General features: G+C 38.4%; 1 protein-coding gene across 2 annotated transcripts in view; it reads left to right on the forward strand.

Annotated features, from left to right (window-relative positions):
* hadh (hydroxyacyl-CoA dehydrogenase) overlaps positions 1-22,704 on the forward strand; it is a 31,677-nt gene extending 8,973 nt beyond the window's left edge. Inside the window, exons 2-8 of one of the 2 annotated variants that reach the window (XM_043674331.2) lie at positions 1,114-1,242; positions 9,315-9,472; positions 10,669-10,795; positions 12,942-13,031; positions 14,784-14,856; positions 19,330-19,446; positions 22,238-22,704. In XM_043674331.2, coding sequence (XP_043530266.2) covers positions 1,114-1,242; positions 9,315-9,472; positions 10,669-10,795; positions 12,942-13,031; positions 14,784-14,856; positions 19,330-19,446; positions 22,238-22,356 — 813 coding nt within the window. In that variant the 3' untranslated portion in view covers positions 22,357-22,704. The remainder of the gene's footprint in view (positions 1-1,113; positions 1,243-9,314; positions 9,473-10,668; positions 10,796-12,941; positions 13,032-14,783; positions 14,857-19,329; positions 19,447-22,237) is intronic. The other variant, XM_087979971.1, reaches the window with a different exon arrangement.
* The last annotated feature ends 607 nt before the right edge of the window (positions 22,705-23,311 follow it).

The following is a 23,311-nucleotide window of genomic DNA, read 5'->3' on the forward strand; positions in this document are numbered from 1 at the left end:
GCACGTTCTCCCTGTGTCTGTATGTGTTTCCTCCGAGTGCTCTGGTTTCCTCCCACAGTCCAAAGATGTGCAGGTCAGGTGAATTGGCCATGCTAAATTGCCCATAACGTTAAGTGCACTAGTCAGAGTGAAATGGGTCTGGGTGGGTTACTCTTCGGAGGATCAGTGTGGACTGGTTGGGGCCGAAGGGCCTGTTTCCACACTGTAGGGAATCGAATCTAATCTAATTTGGTGTAGATTAAAAATAAAATAATTTGTAATTCCATATAATTACAATGGAGCTTTTTAAAATCAAACTATGTTGCGAAACAAATCCAGAGTAGGAGGGAATTGAACTGATCTCTGACCCAGCCGTAAAAGCACAACCACTGCACCACTTAAGGCCTGTTAACATTATGAGTGCTTAGCTGAGTTTCAAAAAGTGGAATTTATTTTAGCAGGTGTACTGATCTCACAGTTTGACAGTTTAAAGATGTTATTAAAGGATTAGCTATCATTTATGTGGGATCTGAAAAAATTGTTTTACAAGAGATTAACCACTCGAGATTTAAATGTTTTGTACAGATTTTATGAAACGGCAGTCTTCCACTGTCTCGCTGTGTAGAAGTGAGAACTGTATTAGACTGTTGGAAAGTTCCTTTTCATCTCCACATGGTTCCTGAGGTCAGTCTGTGGTGAATATAACCTGGTTGGGAGCATGGAGAGAATGAGGGGATGAGTTGGCATGGACAATATGAGGACTCTCAAGGGTGGATAAGGCTTTCTTAGTAGTATTCCTCAGTATCCGCTTATTTCTTGCCAGCACTTCTGGTACCAACAAGCCTGATTCCTTCTTGCATCTGCTGCACCATTCCACTGAGCGAAAATTACCCATATCAGGGTAGTTTTTACCAAGGCAGGACCAGTGAGATGGAAAATTTTCCAATCAAAGCTATCTGTGTTGGTAGCCTAAATCCAACCCTTTTTTTTTCTGTTGCATCTATTTTTACCAATTTTCCAACCTGCCTCAGCTTCCCTTGTTTGAATCTGAATTTCTTGGTTTATTTACGGGAGTTGGAAGATTGCTGTGTGGGGTTGGTGTGACTGATACAATGTTGTTTCTGCTTCCATTAGGTAGCTGCTGGAACAGGACACACAGTGATACTGGTCGATCAGGCTGATGATATCCTGAAGAAATCATTGAAGAAAATTGGAGACAGTGTTGCACGTATAAGCAAAAAGAAATTCACAGATAAGCCTGAGGTGATGTTTTGACCTTAATGAACTTTATAAGCATTTGTAAACTAATTTACCAAACGTCTTAATATGTATTGACTATGGTAATTTCAATGTAAGCTTGTCAATCATATTCTTTTAAGAGTTGATTATAAATTTCCATGTCACAAGTAACATAATTGGTCATTTTTAAAAATGATTAATTAAAGTAGAATGGTTATCAACCAATCAGCAGTTCCCTCTCATAGAGTCATAGTCATAGAGTCAGAGAACACGGAAATAGATCCTTTTGTACAACCAGTCCATGCCAAACGGAATCCCAAACTAAACTACCCCCACCTGCTTGCTCCTGGCCCCTATTTGTCCAAACCTTTCCTATTCATCTATCTAACTAAATATCTTTTAAACATTGTAATTGAACCCGCATCCACCACTTCTTCAAGAAGTTCATTCCACACGTGAACCACCCACCCTCTGTGTAAACAATTTGCCTCTTATGTCTTTAATGTTGGTTTACCCCTTAAATTGGTAATCTTGCAAATGATCCTGATGAGTGGAAGATGAAACGTTTCAACAAAATGTTTACTTTTTTCTACAGTAATCTAGCAACAGTGAATTCCACATGTTTGTGGGGTTTGTTTGTCTGTTCAAAATAAATGAAATTTGGAAACCATGTGACCAGTAAATCTAAACTGGTTGTTAATTGTTAGTAAGGACTAGTTTTTCTTATTCCCACTTACAGCACAGTTTCTTGTCTGTATTTTATAAACTATCACTGTTTTGTATGTACTGTTGGAATCATGTCAGGAGCGATAAACTGAGTTTGAATTTAAAACAGAAGGTAATATTGCCAATTTAATTACTAAATAAATAAGCAAATGTATTTAGCTTCCTGTAAGAAATAAGCCAGCCCAATCCCTTAAATCAACATGTAGAGTTTGTTTTATTTGCAAAGTTGTATAAATTTCTAATAAAGAGTTTGAAACACACAATTACATGGAATTACTCACTATTACAAAAAAGCACGTACACAATCCATCCAAGCAAGGAAAAAAAAGACAGGTGAGTATCAGATCCTAAAATTTTGCCATGTAACAAGTAAAGGTGAGAAGGAAAATAATTTACTGATTGTGCAGGTACCTGAATACAATTGAAAGGCCACTTTCTGAACAGCAGCTTCTGGTATCAGAGTTTCTTACTGAAGTAGTTATTCTGCAGTTGTGTTTTGGGTGATTTTCTTGGAGCCAATAGTATGGATCTGGAATTCTCCATTAAGAACATTTACTTTGCAGCTAGAAAGACTTATTGTAGACTTGCAGGTAATAAACTGCTTTGATGATAGTTCAAAGAGAAAGGGAGCAACGTAAGGCTGTTTCCCTTCTGTCCTGCTCCAGTCTTTTTGATACTGAGTTCAAAATCCAGCAGTTATTTTTAAACAGCTCAAGAGCTGGTCACATCACCTGTCTGACAGTTAACTTGAGACTCCACAAAAACAGTTTGTTCTCCACAAATGCAACACTAGCTACTGTCAGTCAACATTCTTTGCTTTGAACAGTATTTGTTTCAAAATTCATATTTAGTTGATGACATTATAGGTTATTATTTTAGTTCACATCTTCAAAACGAAGCAGAGTTCATTTATCAGAATGCAACAAGGAATGAGTTGTGACAATAATGGGGAAGTTGGCATTATTCTCTTTGGAGTAGAGAAGACTAAAAGGAGATTTAATTCTGATTAAATTATGAAAAATTAAATAAGCAGGAGATTTTGTGGTGCAGTACGTTGTGTTCTTATCTCTGCACCAGAAACTTTGTGTTTAAGTCCTACACCAAGACTTCTCGACCATGGACGATGCATATATAATGTGCCCAAGCAGATTGATTGTCAGCTTGCAAATCCTTCTAATTCAGCTGTTGTTATCAGGAAACCGAGAGGAGAGAGTTTTCTGGTCAGCCTTCTTGTGTAAGGTAATGTCAAACAATTTACTTTTAAGTGTGGACCAACCCAATCGAAGCTATGGCCCAGCACTTGAAAACGTGAATTGTAGAAAAGACAAATAAAACAGACAAAATAAACGGAAATTGTTTCCCAATTACCTGAAGGATCAACGACCAGTGAGCACGGAAACTGAGGTTACATACCAATGATCCATTTTACATAATGAATGGTTAGGATTGTCTGATGCATTATCTGATGATAGGGTGGAGTTGATACAAATTCAAGATTAGTCTTAAAAAATGAATTTGGATAAATACTTGACAGGGAACAAATGGGTGATTAACTGGATTTCTCTGCAAGAGAGTTGACATAGATTTTATGGGCGAAATGGCTTTCTTCCGTTCTCTGCTATTCTATGATTTTGTTTGGCACTGCATTGACATTGCCATATCTAAACCTTCAATTTGTCTTAATAGGTAATCAGTTATTCTGTAGTCTCTTATTAGTCACGTTTTGCTGATCTGTTAAACAGTCCAGCATTGATTTGGAAACCACACATTGAAAAGCAACAGAACAAAATTCATCCTGTTTGCCAGCAACACATACAGTTTCAACAGCATTCAAGATTTTCAGAGACACGTATAAAGGGTAACGTCACCATAGTTTTACTAGACCAACGGGCTGCTCTCTCTTTAGAGAGAGATGGCTAGTGGTGATTTAACCCAAGGGTCATCATGCCTCAAGTGAAGGAAAGGTTGTGAAGGAGAATCCTTTACGGTAACATCAGTCAGTGCAGGAATTGAACCCACGTTGTTGGCATCACTCTGCATTGCAAACCAGATGTATACATAAACAGATTTAATTAATTTGTAATTTATTTTTTAGAGCAGTAGTTATAAATGTACAGTTCCTAGCCAATTTGTTACCTTTTAATGAGATGTGATTCCATGGGTTTTGCTCGGAATTTATTTTTTAGTCTTCGAATTGAATGCAACTGGGCTGAAGGTATTGCTTTTTACATCACAGTTGATCGTAATCCTGCTCTATTGTGCATCAATGCGCTTCAGATCAGGAACTGAAATCATGGTGAAATTCCCTGGCTTAACCCCAGGGCACAAAGACCAATCACCCCACTCAGCACAATTGATAATCATATGTGGTATCATTGCTAATTTGCACAAGTGAAAACTATACAAGTGATGTTTAAATCAATTTTAGTCTCTAAAATAAATAAAAGAAAAATGCTGGAAATAAGAACACAAAAATCTAAAAAAACTGAGCAGGTCAGGCACCATCTGTGGAGAGAAACACTTAACGTTTTGACCTCTCAGTAGTTGAGAGCTGACCTTTCATGAAACGCTAACTCTATTTATCTCTCCACATGCTGTCTACCTTGATTATTTTCTCCAAGATGTTTTTGTTGTTATTTTGTATAAATTGAGTATTTCCTCATTGGTATTTAACTTTTATTTCTTGACAAGTTTGATCTTAGGGAACTCTCTTAATTGTACCACTACTATAAGGATGAAAGAAAATGATTTGATGTTATTCAATTTTATGCTGTGCTTTGGGGGCCTCTGCTGGCAGAAGTCACAAATGCACAACTTCAACTAAAGTTTTAAAAAAATATTCTCTGGCAATTTTCAGCTGTCCTGTCATCTCCTTCAAAATTTAATTCTGAAATTCCCTTCTTCATCTGTAAGCATGATGGTGAATGCTGGTGTGCTTTTTGCTGATGGAGGGATTTCAGCTGAGCTTAGTTATAGTAATGAAACAAGTTACGGTGCCCCCATTTCCAATCTGGGTAAAATCTGCCATTTCAGTTCAGATGAGGGATTGAACCCATCACTTTCCTGGACCCAAATGAGTCATGGTTTCCTGACTGCACCTTCTGGATTACGTATGACAATCATTCTTAAAATTAGAAAGTGACCTTGTACTGTGGGTGGTATGGTGGCTCAGTGGTTAGCACTGCTGCCAGGGACCTGGGTTCTATTCTACCCTCAGGCGACTGTCTGTGTGGGTTTGCATGTTCTCCCAGTGTCTGTGTGGGTTTCTTCCGGGTGCTCTGGTTTCCTCCTCACAATCCAAAGATGTGTAGGTTAGGTGGTTTGGCCATGCTAAATTGCCTGTAGAGTCTAGGAATGTGCAGACTAGGTGGATTACGCATGGAAAATGCAGAGTTACAGGGATAGGGTGTTGGCATGTGTCTGGGTGGGATGCTATTCTGAGAGTCCGTGTGGTCTCATTGGGATGAATGGCCTGCTTCCACACTTTAGGGATTCTGTAATTCTTACATACATGCTGGATGATGCACCAGCCATTTTATTTTCCATTGTCTTGTGCTAGTTAGAAGCAGCTTTTGGAGCAAATGTTTGTGTGCTAGCATGGCAACATAAAGTTTGGTTCAATGTGCCATAACTGGAAGGCACTTTATCCAATCACTGTTCTAAATATGTACTGGAAAGGCTGCATCTATTCAGTAATTGTAATGCAAAACAAACCACTGGACATGTAATAACATCTCTTGAACAGGTTGATTAGAAAAATAGATTACAAAACCAGCAAGCCTGTAATGTCACCAGCATCTCTTTGTAGAATGTCTGCATTATCAAACTGACTGTATGGTGATCCTCACATTAAACCACAACTAGTTATCTCTCTCTAAGGAGATAGCATTTCTGTAGCAGTTTTCAATACAGATAAATGTTCCAAGTCACTTCAGAGATGTATTGAAAATTGATTTGAAGCCACAATAGAGATATTAGGAGGGTGGCTTTAAGCTAGGTGAAAGATGCTAGTTTTAAGAATGGCTTTAAAAGGGAAGAGAGAGATGGTGAGTAATTCAAGTGAATTTGACTAAAGTAGGTGAATGGTGAATTAGAGAGAGGGAAGATCCATTAGACTCGAGTGAGTTTCTTTTAAAGAGTTTGTCCTGCTGAATGAAGTTGCATTGATGAGGATTGTGAGGTCATGGGTTGATTTAAATACAAGGATTTTAAATAGGAAACATGGTAGTTAATGTAGGATAGCAAAGATAGGGATGATTGCAGATCACAAGCTGATACAGGATAAGATACAGGTTATAGTGCTGTGGATAAGCTGAGGATAATAGATTGCAGGAGACCAGCTAGAAAACTGGAATAATTAGTCTTAATCTGACAGGAGATTGTGGGAAGCTTTCAGCGGATAGGTGAAGGTTGTAGTGGAGATGGTCATGTTATCGAGATGGAAAGAGTCTATCCTTATGATGACAAGTGGTTACAGGAAGGAGCTTAGCTCAAAGTTAAAAATCACACAACACCAGGCTATAGTCCAACAGATTTAATTGGAAGCACACTAGCTTTCGGAGCGCCGCTCCTTCATCAGGTGCTTAGCTCAGCAATGGTTAGGATGCCAAGGTTATAAGCAGTCCAGTTTAACGAGGCAATGGCAAGGAAAGTGAAAGAATCTGTAACAAGTCTGGGTAAAAGACCATGGTTTGTTCAACTGGAGCACATTAAGGTTCATGTGAGTCTGGGTGTTGAACACATAACCTGATAATGTGGAGTTAGGAGATGGCTTGAGAGTGGAGAAGTAGAACTGGGTGCTGGGGATGTACATGTAAATTTTAATCTAATATCTGAGAGGCCACATGCAATGAAGGAAGCTGCAGGAACCAAGGAAGAATTGTTTAGGGAATTTTGGGGCTGAAAGTGAAAGATAGGGATGATTCCTTACTAATGGAGTTGCTTTGACTGAAATGATAGGCTACAGTAAAAATGCGATTAAAGCTGGAGTGATGTAAACAGGAGGATGATCAACAGTTGTGTAGACTGCACAGAAAACAGATATGTTTACTTCAGAGTTCTGGAAGATCAACAAGGCTATAACTCATTCAAAGCCTTTAAAGAGGAAAGAGAAATTGGAGCTCCAGGGTATCATGCAGTAGTATCTCCACATTGTATTATGTCTAACCGTCTTCAGCTGCTTCATTAATGACCTTCACTCCACCATAAGGTTAAAAGTAAGGATATTCACTCATGATTGTAGTGTTCAATATTCACAAATCCTCAGACATTGAAGTAGTATGCAGCAAGACCTGAACAATATCCAGTCTTGGGCTGACAGGTGGTAAGTAACAGTCACGCCATACAAGTGCTAGGTACTGACCATCTCCAACAACAGAATATATAACCATTGCTCTTGACATTCAATGGCATTAATATTTCCTGAATTCTCCCAGTATTGATATTCTGGAGTTATCAATGACCAAAAATTGAACTGGATTGGCCATATAAATACTGTAGCTGCAAGAGCAGATCAGAGGCCTGTAAGTGAGTTACTTACTTCTTGACTCCCCTGAACCTGACTATTATCTATGAGGCACAAGCCAAGAATGTGATGAAATACTCCCCATTTGACTGGATGAGTGCAGCTCCAACAACATTCAAGAAGCTTATCACTGTCCAGGACAAAGCAGTTTGCTTGATTGGCAACATGTCCACAAACTGTTTCTGCCACCAACAACCATCGGTAGCATGAATCATTTATACAATACATTGCAGAAATTCACCAAGTTTCCTTAGATAGCACCTCCAAACCCAGGACCAGCACCATCTAAATCTAATACGTATGAAGACAATAACTTGAAAGTTGTTTTCATCCTGACTTGGAAATATATTGCTGTTCCATCAGTATCACCATGTCAAAATCCTGAAACTCACTCTCTCCAACAGTTTTGTGAATGTATCCACATTACATGGACCGCAGCAGTTCAAGAAAGCAGCTCACTACTCTTTCTCATGGGGAACTAAGGATGGGCTATAATGCTGGCCCAGCCAAAAACACCCACACTCCCCCAAATGGATAAGACAAGTTAGGGCAATAAAAGCAGTATTGCCATGATCTTTCAGTTGCAAATAACAAATTACAAAAAACCTTCTTCTACTTCCATTTCCTCTTTCTGCGTCCCTCAATGCGTGACCAAAATCAGGATTATCCTTTGTGGAAATAGATGTGTCTGAACTTTCATCATACTATGGCACTATTTCTTTGGTACTAATGTATTAAGTTAATCATAAATCACAATTCTTTTTGTGAAGGTTTGTTCAGACTCATTATAGTGCTCCATGTGTGGAATTGCGTGTTAATGGCTGTGACTGTCTCGTCTAAAAATTAGACTTTTTTTTCTCTTTTGATCTAAAACTTCAAAGCTTAAATTTTCAGCAGATTGAGTGTTTTGGAACAGCCATAATTAAACTTTAAAACTTCCTCTGGTTGTAGTCTAACCCCACTTATTTTTAACCACCATAATAAATTAGAACAGGCATTATTATCTGGTTGTAACCATTCTCTTTAGACCAGTATGAGAGTTGTCTGTTCAAGCTGGTGTTAACATTGGCATTCATGAAAATATTTCATTTCTACTTGTTTCTGTTCACAGCTGCAGAGGAAAGAATGTCTTGGGCAGCAGTTTTTCTTTTTAATGGGCTAACAAGTCTGCAGTCTCTTAGGAGGCTCGTCTTCAGTTTAGTAACAGATTTTCTTCCCTGTGCGGATTGATTACTTTGTGTCCTGTTTATGCCCAGAGCTGCTCTGATAACATGGTAGGGAGCATTGTCTTTCACATATATTTTGAACTGAATTGCAGGCACACATGCAGTGAATGTTACTAGCAAGATGACACTTCCGAATCATCATCCAGGTCAGTCTGAAGAGCTGGCTTCAGCCAGTACTGCAGCATATGTATGGACTGCCCTAATAAGATCTAGGATCCGAGTACTGAGGACAGAGGCAGTATAGTGGCTAACATTCATAGAAAGGGAAGATTAGTTCCTATTTTACTCAACTTAAAATATGTAATTGATGAATTACTTTAAAACATTCAGGATATTGTCTGAATGTAGATATTTTTGAGCTTATAAAGAGAATGAAAATCCACCAAGGCACAGGGCAGCCACCTTATCCATCCTTCCTAAAAAGTTTCCAGTAATGTTGTTTTAACTATGATATTATTTTGCAGTTAATCATTTTAGAACAAAACAATCAGTAACCCTACTTTTAAAAAATTGTTTATTTACAACACTTTGTCTCAGGGTTGCTGTTGAGATTGAAACTGCCCATGAGTGGGAAGCACAATTGGATCTTGCTGTTAATGACTGCTCTCTTCCATCACCAGGCTGCTGCAGAATTCGTTCAGGAGACACTTCAGAGAATCAGTACCTCAACAGATCCTGTTTCTGCAGTGCACAGCACAGACCTTGTCATTGAAGCAATTGTGGAAAATATTAAAGTTAAACGGGAACTTTTTGAAAAACTAGATAAGGTTGCACCAGTGTAAGTATTTGAATTATATTCTACTGTGCCAGTAAATAAAGAAAGACTTGCATATTATATATAGTGTCTTTCAGGATCTCAGGACATCCTAAAATGCATTGCAACTAATTAAGTACTTCTTTGAGATGTGGTCATCTTTGTAATGGAGCGCAGTGAATGCTCCACTATTGGAGGTGTTGTCTTTCTGATAAAACCTTAAACTGAGACCTACCCTGCCCTGGGCAGCTGTAAAATGCCATGTGTAAAGCAGCAGGAGAATTTCCCCCAGTTTCCAGACCAGCATCTGTTCCTTAAGAAAAAATTTCTGGTCATTGTATTATTTGTGGGATCTTGCTCTGTGGAAATTGACAAAAATCTGTCTTTGTGATAGTGCAGCACTCTCTAGGTACTGGCCACTAGTTTCAAGCTGGGTTTTTTTTTCCTCAAGAAAATAAGCAATACCTGGTAAATTTTGTTTATAAAGTATCTTTTCTCTACGTAGGGGTTTTCAAGACTGGGTGGCATATTTTTTGAGGTGAGAGGGGAAAGATTTAAAAAAGACATGAGGCAATTTGTTTTACACAGAGACTGGTTCATGTGTGAAATGTACTTCCAGAGAAAGTGGTGAAAGTGTGGGTACAGTTACAATGTTTAAAAGACATTTAAATAACGACATGAACAAGAAATGTTTGGAGGGATACAGGCTAAGCGGAAGCAAGTGGGACTAGTTTAGTTTGGAATTATGGTCAGCATGGACTGGTTGGACCAAAGGGTCTGCTTCTGTGCTGTATGACTCTATAAGATGCTGATGAATCCCCAGAGGTGGTTGTAAAAAGGATTTTCCTGTATGTCATTTTGATTTGTTAGTGGACTGATGAAAAAAAAGTTTTAGGATGTTTCCCTAGTGTTTCGCAAATATGTCATTTTTGTTATAGAGTAAGGCTATACTGATAATTCTCTGGTCAGAAATTCTTGAGTTTTATAAATGCAGATGCTTCACTGTCAAATTAACATATTGCACTGTATGGACTTACATTTTATTATGTTGAAATTGTGCGCTGTGGAAAGAGGACGTCAAGTGAATCTTGAAGAGCTACTGAAAGTGATTAAACTTGCAGCAATGATTTAAAAATTTAGTTAGAATAGCAACTGAAAATCAGTAAACAGCCTTTTGTTGTTTTGAAGGAGTAATTCAATTTTCTTTGTTATCCTAATAGGGAAACCATCTTTGTTAGTAACACGTCATCATTGCCAATCACAGAAATAGCAAATGCTACAACCAGACAAGACCGGTTTGGTGGGCTCCATTTTTTCAACCCTGTGCCCTTGATGAAGCTAGTTGAGGTTTGTTTTATTTTATGACCAACAAAGAGATTGAAAGGAATTTATTTTAAAAACCTTGGGTAAAGTTATATTCAGTATTATCTGTTAAACTTAGCCAAGGAAGTCATTAGTCTGTTTTAATCAAAATATAACAAATAAGTTCTTACTAATGTCACTTGTTCAAGATTACAATATAGAAACAGGCCATTCAGTTTAAGCTGACATTTTTAGGTTCCACATGATCCTCTATCACCCCTTTTCATCTAATGTTAATAGCAAACCTTTCTGTTTCTGTCTCCATTGTGTGCTTATCTAGCATCCCGTATATACTGTTTGCCTCAACTACTTATTACATTAACATGTTTCACAATCTGACCACTCTCTAAGTGAAGAAATTTCTTTTTCATTACCGATGGGTTTTACGAGTAACAAGCTCACATTTATGATCTCTTGTGTGAACTTTCTGCAAGTGGTAGTGCTTTCTGTACAAATACCTCATATCAAACTCCTTCAAAATTTTAAAGGCCCCTTTTAGGTTACATTTCTCTTTTCCAGAGAAAATAGCTCCAAACCTGATTAGCTTTTCCTATGAGGTATATCCTCTAATTCTATTATCAGCCTTGTGAATCATTTTTGCACTTTCTCTAATGCCTTTTTTATAGAGCAGGAGGCCAAACATGTGCACAGAGTCCAAGTGTTGTCTAACGAATACATCTTCACACCTTTTGTCAATTGGAGTTACTACCCTTGACTTGTTTAGTCTCTGTTTTGTAGTCACCATATATGGAGTAATAGGTTAACATCATATGTTCAAGAGATCATGGTAGAATGATGATGTAATGTCATATGACTAGAGACATAGAGCACCTTAAGGAGGCACTTTGAAGCTCTTGTTGAATTTTAACTGTGTAGATAGAAGCTCAATATATAAAAGGGTCTAGTTGAAATGAACAGACTTGAGTAGAAAGGCAATTAGGCCCCACGCGCACAAAAATAAGAAGATGAAACACTTTACATTATTTCTCCACCATTATACCCCCTCTGCAGAATATTCTTAATATTTAGTTAATTAAAACTCGGATGGATGAGGAAGGAATCACTGTTGTTTAAGTAACACATTAGATTACATGTTTTGTTCCTCAAAAATATAGGATGTCTTCTCGTGAGGACAATTTTTTTGTTAAAAATTGACTTCAAGAACCGTATCAACTATCCACAACCTCGTTCTCCTTCCTTTCCTTTCAAATTCAAAAACAAATGGTGTGAAATGCAGAACACCTTCAGGTGTAAATTATTTCACAACGAGCATCAGGTCGGTTTAATTTTAAAGCTTTGGCTTGTCCCAGAGATTTGCACTGAACATAAAGCACTAAAGCAAACTATTTGGTCCAACTTGTCCATGCTGATGTTTATATGCCAATGGGATACATTTCTTACCCTAATGCGATATCCTTCTGTTTCTTCCTCCTTTATGTGTTTCTTTAGCTTTCCCATAAATACACTTATGCTGTTCATCACGGCTTCTCCCTATGTGGTGAATGTCACATTCTGACCACTCACTGAGTTCTTCTGAAATCTTCATTGAATCTATTAATGACAATCTTACGGCACTAATTTTGATTTCCTCAATAAGTAGAACCATGTTCTTTACATTTAAGCTACTAAATGTTCTCAGAATTGGTTAGGTTTCTATCAGGTTATCCCCTTCCCGCTCTTTCCTCAAGACAGGAGCCATAGGCTGTTCGGATCCTTTTACAATGATCACTTGTTCACCATTCTCTTGTTTGTTGCATTATCTTATATGGTTCTTTTATCTATTCCTTCTGTATTGCTTTCTACAGCTGTCAACTATTCTTGAATTCCATGTCTGTTCTAAGCACTTGCCAGAAAGGTGGGGTGCATAATTCCACACTGAATAGAAGACTTAATGAGCCAGACTAGCACTGGTAAATTTAAGTGCCATTGAAGATTAGTTTTTAACCAATGTTACCTCTGGTATGCTCAGTTTTCTTCATCCTTGTAAATAGTTTCTCATTACATTTGTTTGCGAAATCTTTTTGTATCAATTGATTCTAGAAAATATTAGGGTTAAACAGGGAACTTGTTGATAATGGGTTTTATGTTTTATTAGTTTTTAAAACCTATTTCTTGTAATTGTTGTGAATAGGTGGTTCAGACTCCAAAGACCAGCCAGCAGACATTTGAATCACTCATGAATTTCAGCAAAGCTTTGGGGAAGAAACCTGTGGCTTGTAAGGTAGATACCGCTCGGCTCTTGCTTTTTTGGATAGTCTTTTTTTTCTTAACTTTGGATTCTGTCCAGTTAGTGCAGTGGTAAAGAGATTGGTGCTTCCTCTTTGGGTGCCTGACTTCAAAGGCATCTCTGTCTGTTGTAACACGAGCTCCCTTTATATATGGCCTGTAAGTGTTGTATGCAACATCAATTTGAGCAGTTACAATTCAATTCCAAGGCTTATAGGTTCTCAGTGCAAAAATATCCCTAATTTGTCAACCTTGCCTCAAAGGCCACCGTATCACTGACACCTTTGAACAAAAGAAGTCAAGAATATAAGTGCTTGCAAGTCATGAGGTGTGTCAATATTTTTAAGGAAAAATTAAGACATAAACATAGATTCTGAGTTAAAACAGGAAGGGAAATAGTACAATTCTCATTAAATCATAAACATAAGAGAGAACGTTCCACAACAGTTTTGAAAAATATATAATGGAGCAAGTCTAATCCATATCCTTTACTCTGACGTGTCTTGAACTATCCCCACTTCATCACTCTGCCCCCACCATCCCCTTTATGTGCAACTCCCACCCACCCCCAGTCCTGAAGAAGAAGAAATGTCGACTGTTCCACCTCCTGATGCTGCCTGGCTTGCTGTGTTCTTCCAGCCTCCTGCCTGTTTACTCCTGACAGTATCTGCCACCTTTTGCTAATTCACGCCTGTGCTTCCTTGAACCCACACATGGGGCAGGCTTGCAGGTGGGGCAGTGAGGGAGGGGATCCCAAAATGCTGTATAGGATCAGCTCTCAAATGCATTTGCACAGTAAAGGAACTTCCCAGATATTTTCTAATTGTCCTGTTGAGAGATGTTATTACATGCCTCTGGAGCAAGTGAAACCTAAACCCAGGCCACCTGGTTCAGAGGAAGGGACACTTCCACTGCACTGCATGAGCCCACTTCTAGGAGCTTTCCAAGCGTCAACCTAGAATTACAAATCAACTTGATAGTTCCAAAGAGATGAGCAACATTTAAGATTCCCAATCAGTTTATTGTTGCTGATGAACCTTGGTATTCTATACAGTTTGAATACCCAATTTTCTCTGCCTTATTTAGTTCTGTGGTCCCTAGTGCAAAATGCAAACTGCTCGCTTGCTCATAGAAAAGAAATCTGTACTCCAATAGTTCTTAGATGAGTATTTGGATTTGTGCAATATATAAATTAATCACTATTTCTTTAATTACTGGGTCAAAATTCTGAAGCTCCCTCTCAGTTCTGTGTAGATATTTTTAATAAATCTGTTCAGACATGTTATGATACATAGGAGGAACTGAGCACTACTGATGCCAGAGATCAGAGTCGAGAATGTGTTGCTAAAAAGAGCACAGCAGGTCAAGCAGCATCTAAGGAGCAGGAAAATCAACATTTTGGGCAAAAGCTCTTCCTGATGATGGGCTGGATGTTATGACACGTGTCTGAGACAGGTGGGATTTGAACCTGGAGCTCCTTAATCAGAGGTAAGGCCATTGCCACTTGCCGCAAGATCCCTAAGCAGAAGTGTGTGTATGTACTTGCAGTAGTTTGAAAAGGAGACTCACCACCATCCTCTCAAAGACAATTAGTTGTCGAGGAACAACAAATACTGACTTTGCCATTTATGCTCACATCCCATGAAAGAGTTAAAATAAAGTTAGCCAATTTAATGAGAGCCTTATAAGCATGAAAGCAACTTTTGTATTGGTTGAAGGTTTTATTTAACTTACTGTCTCTCTGTAGGATACCCCTGGATTTATTGTGAACCGTCTACTTGTGCCATACTTGATGGAAGCTGTCCGGCTACATGAGAGAGGTAATTAAATTGAAAGATATTTTAAAAATACACATTTAAAAAATTTTTTGGAAGACTTGTTTCAAATAAAGTGCACCTTTCCAAAATGAAGAAAGCAGTGTCTATTTTTCTCCTGTTGCACTGTATGAATGTTGTATGTTTTAATTTAACACAGGTGAAAAAGTATTTGATATTGTGTACCTATAATCTCTGCCAAAACATACCCCTCTCCCGGCTAGCAGATAGTGAATTTAATAAGGATGTAAACTAGAATTAATTCTTCATACTAGAACCTCATTAGAAGTGTTCAACTGTCTCCCGTTTTATAACTTTCAAATCGTTTATGGCAATTTGTACTTTCTGGGTCACCTGAGCCACTGGGAAGATATTCCATTGTCCTCATGCATTCACTTTAGATTGGCAAAACACTTCCCTGGTGATGATGCTAAAGGCAGTAAAATTGTTAGTCCAGTTTTTAAATGTCGTATGAGACTGGATTAATAAAATGTTATAGCAAAGGATTTTTGTCTGCAAGTTTCAATTTCTGGCGCTAGTATGGCTATTGTTTAACTTTCAGTCTTAATAACAACCTTGGTATTATATTTTTTGTTTAGAATACATTTTTGTTTAAAATTTTCCTGATATGTTCTGCACACTTCTGATTCCTTTGCCCTTTGAGCAATCTGTAGTTTGATTTTACCTTGTAAGTTAAAAGCATTGCTGTTGAGTTACTTCTTTACTGTCCCATTCAATGTGTAACAGATCTGTCAATCAAATCATGAGAGCTGTTAATTGAGATTGTTCTTCTCGAGCAGAGCTTCAACTGCAACGTGTACAACCTAGACAGCTGGGGGAAACAGGTGTGAGGTTTGAATTCAGGCTGAGATTATTTGACAAGGCAGGAACAGAAACTGAAAAATAGGAGATGATAAAGGAAAATTTCAGCTTGATCATAAAATTAGTGAGAAACTGAGTGAAGAATGATTGTTAGTTCTTTTACATGCAATGAAAAAATTTGAGATCAACTAAATAAGAAGGTGGGACAATCCTAATTTTACGTGACATGTTAAGATGTCTTATACCCTATGCAGGGAGGTGATGTGTGATAGTATTGTCACAAAAGTAACAATCTAGAACTCAGGCTAGTGTTCTGAGGGGCATGAGTTCAAATCCCATCATGAAATTTGAATTCAATTTTTTAAACACTTAGAATAAAAATTTTGCCTCGTGACAACCATATAACAACTGTTAACTGTTGCAAAAACCCACCTTGTTCACAAGTTTCTTCAACAAATGAAATCCATCCTATATCTGACTCCAGACCCATAGCTGGTTGACTGTTAACTGCCTCGAGACAATTCAGGATGGGCGATAAATGCTCGCCCTAGTCAGCAGTGCCCACATCCCATGTACAAACAAAAGAAAAAGCTGTGCTTGGTAATGACATACCCATTAATTAGCATTGAGTAAATTATGGGACAGAGTAAACAGAAAGAAAACACAAGTTCCCACTTTCAAACAGTATCAAAAAAAATCTGGTTATATTGCATCTGGAATAATAAATTCATTTCTGAGTATCACACCTTAGAAAGGTTGTCTTGGCCTTGGAGGGCTGGAGTGCTGAATCTCCAGAACAATGATCATGCTAAAAGAGTTAACTGTGAGGACAGCCTGTATAGGTTAGGCTTGTAGTTCATTTCATCAAGGTGTATTGTGATTCACCTCTGGGCTGAAGCTAGTCCAGAGGTTGGGTCACTACCACTGGTCCACATGATCCTTAAGAGGCACTCCTTATTATTTCTTGACTGTTAGAAAATGAGTAGAGAAATTTAAGATGATCAAAGTAAAGTGGTAGGGCAGATAGAGAGAAACCATTCCTTTCTTGGGGAATGCTGGGAACAATCGCACACCGATTTAAAACTGGAGCTAGGCTGTTTCAGGGTGTCATTAGGATGTATTACCCACATTGGCTTGTGAAAACCTGGAACTCTCTCTCAGAAAGCTTTTAAGATGAGGCCAATTGAAAATTTCCAAATTGAGATTACTAAATTGTTTTGTAATAGTATTAAGGTAAATGGAATTAAGATGCAGATCAGCCATGAACTAATTCAGTTATGAGGGAACTTATGCTTGGAGGCAGAAGATATGGGTGAGATCCCAAATGAGTGCCTTGTGTCAGTATTCACCCAGGAGAAGGATATGGGGATAGTCAGATTTGTGTGGAGCTTGCTAATATACTACAGCATTTTGAGATCAAGAAAGAAGTGTTGAGTCTCAAAGAGCCTTAAGATGGACAAGTCTCCAGGGCCCAATGCCATTTACCCAAGGTTATCAAGAGGGGCAAGAGAAGAGATTGCTGGGGCTTTCACCAAGATCTTTGTATCCTCACTAGCCACTGGAGAGGTCCCAGAGGTCTGGCAAATAGCTAATGTTATTCCTCTATTCAAGAAGGGGAAATAGGGATAATCCAGGAAACTATAGACTGGTGAGTTTCATATCGGTGGTTGGGAAGCTTTTAGAGAGAATTCTTAGAGATAGGATTAACATGTATTAATGGCCTAATTAGGGACAGTTAGCACAGCTTTGTGAAGGGCAGGTCAAGTCGTAGCAATTTGATTACATTTTTCAAGAAGGTGACAAAGACGATCAAAGAGGCTAGAGTAGTAGATGTCTACATTGATTTTAGTAATGCTTTTGACAAGGTCCCTTATAGTAGGCTCATCCAAAAGCTTAAGTTGCATAGTGATCCACAGTGACTTGGCTGCGTGGATTCATCATTTGCTTGCCCATAAAAGAGGGTAGTGGCGGAAGGGTGTTTTTCAGGCTGGAGGTCTGTGACTAGTGTTTGTGATATATATAAATAACTTGGATGATAATGTAGATGGGTGCGTTAGTAAATTTGTAAATTATATAAAGATCAGTGGAGTTGTGGATAGTGTACAAGGTTGTCAAAGGATACAGCGGGATAGAGATCAGTTGCAGGTATGAGTGGAGAAATGGCAGATGGAATGTAACCCATATAAGTATGGGAGGTCAAATGTGAAGGAAAAGTATACAGTTATGGTAGGACCCTGAACAGACAGATGTACAGAAGGATCTTGGGGTTCATTTCTGAAGCTCTCAGAAAGTGGCCATACAAGTATTAGAGTGGTAAAGATGGCATACAGCATGCTTGCCTTTATTGGCCAGGGAATTGCGTACAAGAGTCAAGGTGTCATGTTGCAGCTTCTAAAACTTTGGTTAGGCCACACTTGGAGTATTGCATTCAGTTCTGGTTGCCATATTACAAGAAGGATGTGGCGGCTTTGGGGAGGATGCAGAACATGTTTACCAGGACACTGCCTGGATTAGAGGGTATGAATTATGAGGAGAGGCTCAAAAAACTCGGGTTGTTTTCTCTGGAGTGGTGGAGGCTGAGAGGAGACTTGATAGAAATCTATAAGACTATGAGCTGCATAGATAGAGTTGACTGTCAGAATCTTTTTCCCTGAGTTGAAATGTCTAAAACTAGAGGGGGGTAGGTTCAAAGGAAATGTGAGGGGCAAGTGGGAATGTGCTGCCAGGGGTGTTGGTGGAGGCACATATGATAGGGACATTTTAGAGACTTTTAGCTAAGCACACACATCTGCAAGGAATGGCAGGTATAGACCAAGGGCAGGCAGAGGGAATTAGTTTAATTTGGCATCATGTTCAGCAGAACATTGTGGGCCGAAGGGCCTGTTCTTGTGCTGTTCCTGTTCTATGTTCTATGGAAGAGGCTCAAGGGACTTTATTCATCTATTCAAATCCTATGAAGAAAAATGGAAACTATTTCAGTAATGTATACAAAGCTATAACAAACTGCATCATTTATTTCCTTGACACTCAGCATGAGTACAACATAAATGCTAATGAGGCATATAATATTTCTTCCAAAAATGTTAGTAGGCCAGATACCTATGAAAGTTACCAGTGATTTATAATATTTTCAGATATGAAATTGATAAATGAAATGTTTAAATAAATAGGTTGCTATCTCAAAAGGTAAGCTGGGAGGTAAAATATCCACAAAAACCAAGGCTTCTCCTGGATTTAATGGAAAAACAAATCTATGTCACGTTCTATTGATGATCAGCTGCCTTTTGGCTTTGATATTATTCCTGGGTGTTTATGAGATATCAAAAAAATTGGATTGTAATCAGCAGTAACTTCTTGACTGCGGTAGCTTTTTGCCTTGCTGTAGAAAATAATAGTGACAGAGTTTTGACAAAAATGATGATGGTTACAGTTTTCTCTGGGTTGTGCTTTTTTTTATTTTCTGATTGAACACAAATGACCTTATGTCTAAAATATGCAATAAAACAATCTTTGCATTGATGTGCTTTGAGTAGATATCTGATTAAGTTTATATATCGCTTGAAATGTTTTGGATCTTCATTCCCTAAATTAGTAGTTTATTCGGTTTCTTTTACTCTTAAAAGAAACTTTTACTTTTGCTTTTACTTTGTTTCTCAGGTCATGGATCAAAAGAAGACATTGACGTGGCAATGAAGCTGGGTGCAGGATATCCTATGGGTCCCTTTGAGTTATTAGATTATGTTGGACTTGACACCAGCAAGTTTATTATTGATGGTATGCAGAAGGAAAAATATTATTACATATGTAGCCTTTGTCTCTAATTCATATTATTTAGCTGATTTCTTCTTTGTAGTTGAGACTTCCCATGGCTATATTTTATGACTCTAGTCCACATTTGGCCTCTCCCTAATATTAGATATTCCTGAACTGTTCTTACTACAGTAAAAGATATAGTGCTCAGCGAGTGAACAGTAGGTGGAGCTATGGTGAAGCAGAAATCCTCTTAAAATAAGTACTCTGGATCTATAAGAACAGAACACTACATAGACAGGCCATTTGGCCCACCATGTCTGTGCTGACCATGATACCATTCCAAACTAATCCCATTTTCCTGCACATGGTCTGTCTATTTCTATTCTCTGCCTGTTCATATGTCTGTCTAAATGCCTCAAACTTTGCTAATGTATCTGCTTCTACCACCTCCCCTGGCAGTGCATTCCAGACTGTGTGTTACCCTCTGTGTAAAAAATAACTTCCCTTGCATAACTCTTTTAAGCTTTTCTCCTTTCACCTTAAACCTATGACCCCCCCTCTAGTATTTGACATTTTCACCCCCAACTCTCCATCCCATCCATGCCTCTCATCATTTAATATACTTCTATTGGGTTACCCTTCAGCCTCTGACGCTGTAGCGAAAACAATCCAAGTTTGTCCCACCTTTCCTTATGACTAATACCCTCCAATCCAGCAACATTCTGGTAAACTGCTTTTGCATCTTGTCCAAAGCCTCACATCCTTCCTCTGGTAGGGCATCCAGAACTACACACAGTACTCCAAATGGGGCCCAACTGTTCTACTCTTGCACTCATCTGACTTTTTAAACCAGATAATAGGAACATAGGGACACATTTATAGTTGATCCCTTCGATGTTTTGGATAAATTTGGTAGCCTTATTCTTAATGACTAGGTGGAAATGGGTACTGCAGATGCTGGAGATTAGAATCAAGATTAGAGTGGTGCTGAAAAAGCACAGCAGGTCAGGAAGCATCTGAGGAGCAAGAAAATCGACGATTCGGGCAGGACCCCTTCATCAGGAATCCTGATGGAGGGCTTTTGCCCGAAGTGTCGATTTTCCTCTTCCTCTGATGCTTCCTGACATGCCGTGCTTTTCCAGACCACTCTAATCTTGACCCTTAATCTTAATGACTGTTGTGCCATTATTTTGGTAAAATGATCTTTATTTCCATTAATGTTGGTCATGAGATAGTACATTGAACCACTTTTGAGAAAAGGAGGAAAAGGACTGGGCGGCAGGGTTTGTTTATTAAAAGTAGGTGAAAGCTGAATTCCTTGTGAATTAAGTTTCAGGTGCAGCTTACTGCATCTAATAGTGAAGCCTGCATTTGATAATCTCTTAAATAATCTTTATTTTCCAGCTGAGGTCAGTTGGTATAAATTGAAGATTCCATTCAGTCCGGGACATACTTGATGCTAATGGGTTAATCTTGTAATTGCTGCTTTTCAAGACTTCTGTTTTTCTCTGTCCTTTGTGCTGACTCATCATGGGCTTTCGTTCCACTATTTCTGATGTTGGGTGACTCCAGAATGGCTGTTGGGACAATCTGATGATGGTCTCTGTTGCAGTAAATGCATCCTTTCCAGCCTTCTGGTTGTAATACTGTTCATCTGGAGCAGCTGAGCAGCTTGGTGATCTAAAATGAAGGGTTTCCAAGTGCTTGAAACATGGTCATATTTAAAATTTGAAACAATTCTCAGACAGATTCAAAGGGAAAGGAATGTTTTAAACACAAGAATTCTCCCTAGACTTTCCTTTGCTTTTGAAGATTCTTAGTTATGTAAAGCAGTGTAGTGACAAAGCAATGTGCATTGGAAAGGTGGAATATAAGAACAAACTCATAATCTCCGTAAGGTGACTTACTCTCTGTGCCATCAACGATTGGAAATATTTGAAGCTGAGGTCTCATCCATTATATTGAGAGAGCAACCAAAATGCTTCCCAGAAGCAAATGCAACAGGGCATAGAAGAATCAGTGATTTGTGTCAGGAAGAAAGCTGAGAGCATGTACTGGTTGTGCTACATAGATTAGGAGCCTATTAATTCTGACCAGATGTTGAAATCACCACAAATGTCCAAAGATGTGCAGGTTAGGTGAATTGGCCATGCTAAAATTGCCCGTAGTGTGAGGTGCATTAGTCAGGGGTGAATGTAGGGAAATGGGTCTGGATGGATTGCTGTTCAGAGGGTCGGTGTGGACTTGTTGGGCCAAAGGGCCTGTTTCCACACTGTAGGGAATCTAAATGTTAATTTATGTTGTATCTGCCAATTACACATTGCTTCAACTGACAAATGCTGGTAAATATTTGTGCCACATAATTCAATTTGGCTTATTGTTCCTTTTTTGGGGAAGGCAGTATAGCCATGGCTTTATGCAGGATGACCACTGTGAATGCTAATAAGAATTGAGTCCTGCTGTCACTGGATTGCAGCCATCAATACTCAAATCAAGGAAACCCATGCAAGGTTTTATTTTACATGAACTTGTTATATTTGCTCCTGTAAAGCTATAGGTCATTTTTGTCCATAATACAGATGATGTATGAATCCAAATTGCAGAGGTGCGACAGTTGTGAAATTCTGTCATCAACCCATTAAATCTCTTGATTGTAATTTTAGGCTGCGATTTAATCGTTTAGGGCAGCTCAGACAAAGCAGTGCAACTTTCATGAATTTCTTTTTTTCTCTCTGTCTTCCCTGAGGCACACCAAAGGGAAGTGTTTTTAAGCATGTCCCGTCACTGATTGTAGACAATTTTCCTCCAACAGGATGGCATGAGATGGATCCAAGCAATCCCTTGTTTAATCCAAGTGCTCTATTAAATAAACTGGTGGATGAAGGAAAGCTGGGTAAAAAGACTGGAGAAGGCTTCTACAAGTATTCCTAGAAGACGAGATGTCTTGCTGGTGCGTTTGTTTTAACACTAAATCATGCAAGCTGCCAGACTGTTGCCTTGGTGCTTAAGACTTCTGCTCTGGCACTTAATTGATATGTACACTGTAATATTAATATGTTTGCCAACTGGATAACGCTGACCCAGCTTGATACAGTGATTGTGATAATATAATCTGTAAAACAAGGTTATTTTTAAAATTAATTGCTTCTCGGCAAAGAAATGCCTTAAAAATTTATTATACGTACAAAGATATTTTTGTTCTTCTTATTGATTCACTTGAGCTTAGTTTCAATTTGTAAAATCTTTTTCACTCGTTAATAAAATGTCACTTGAATTACATAATGCAGTTTCAATTTAAATTGGCATTGTTATGTCTGTTTGCTTTGTGTGTTGCCTAATTCCCTTGATTCATTTAATCCTCAAATGAAATGAAATGACAGATAACCCTCCCACCCCTGCCTTCTTTTATCCACAACCAACCATCTCTTTAAACTTCTCGTCCCTGCCTCTTTGTTCTCAACTCCAACTGAGTTATTTTGGTTTCACTGCTGTGCTGTGTCTGCTTGCTATCATCTCTTCTTCCTCAAACAGACCACACTTTCAGAGTCCTTGAGTCTTTTACTGTCTCCCAAATCAGTATTCACTGACAGTGCCTCAAACAGGATCATTTATCTGATTTGGAAATGTTACGTTATCTTCCAAAATATAAGAAATTGGATGTGAATGTCATAGTATTGAATAATCCATTGGACATTTATTCCAGCTAACTATTATGTATTTGCATTACGTTCCTCAAACACGTAAGTATCTGTGCTAATATTAATCTAGTATGTTACAACAGATATGCAAGCTTTCAGTTATCATGCTTCAAATAATCCAAGGTAGGGTTGAATAGGAGACTTTACATTGTAAGGTCACATGCTATAATATACTGATGCTATCATGA

The sequence above is a fragment of the Chiloscyllium plagiosum genome, unplaced genomic scaffold (assembly GCF_037043375.1).
Source record: "Chiloscyllium plagiosum isolate Xiang-an unplaced genomic scaffold, Cpla_swu_hap1 HiC_scaffold_36, whole genome shotgun sequence".
In the NCBI taxonomy this organism is placed as follows: Eukaryota; Metazoa; Chordata; class Chondrichthyes; order Orectolobiformes; family Hemiscylliidae; genus Chiloscyllium; species Chiloscyllium plagiosum.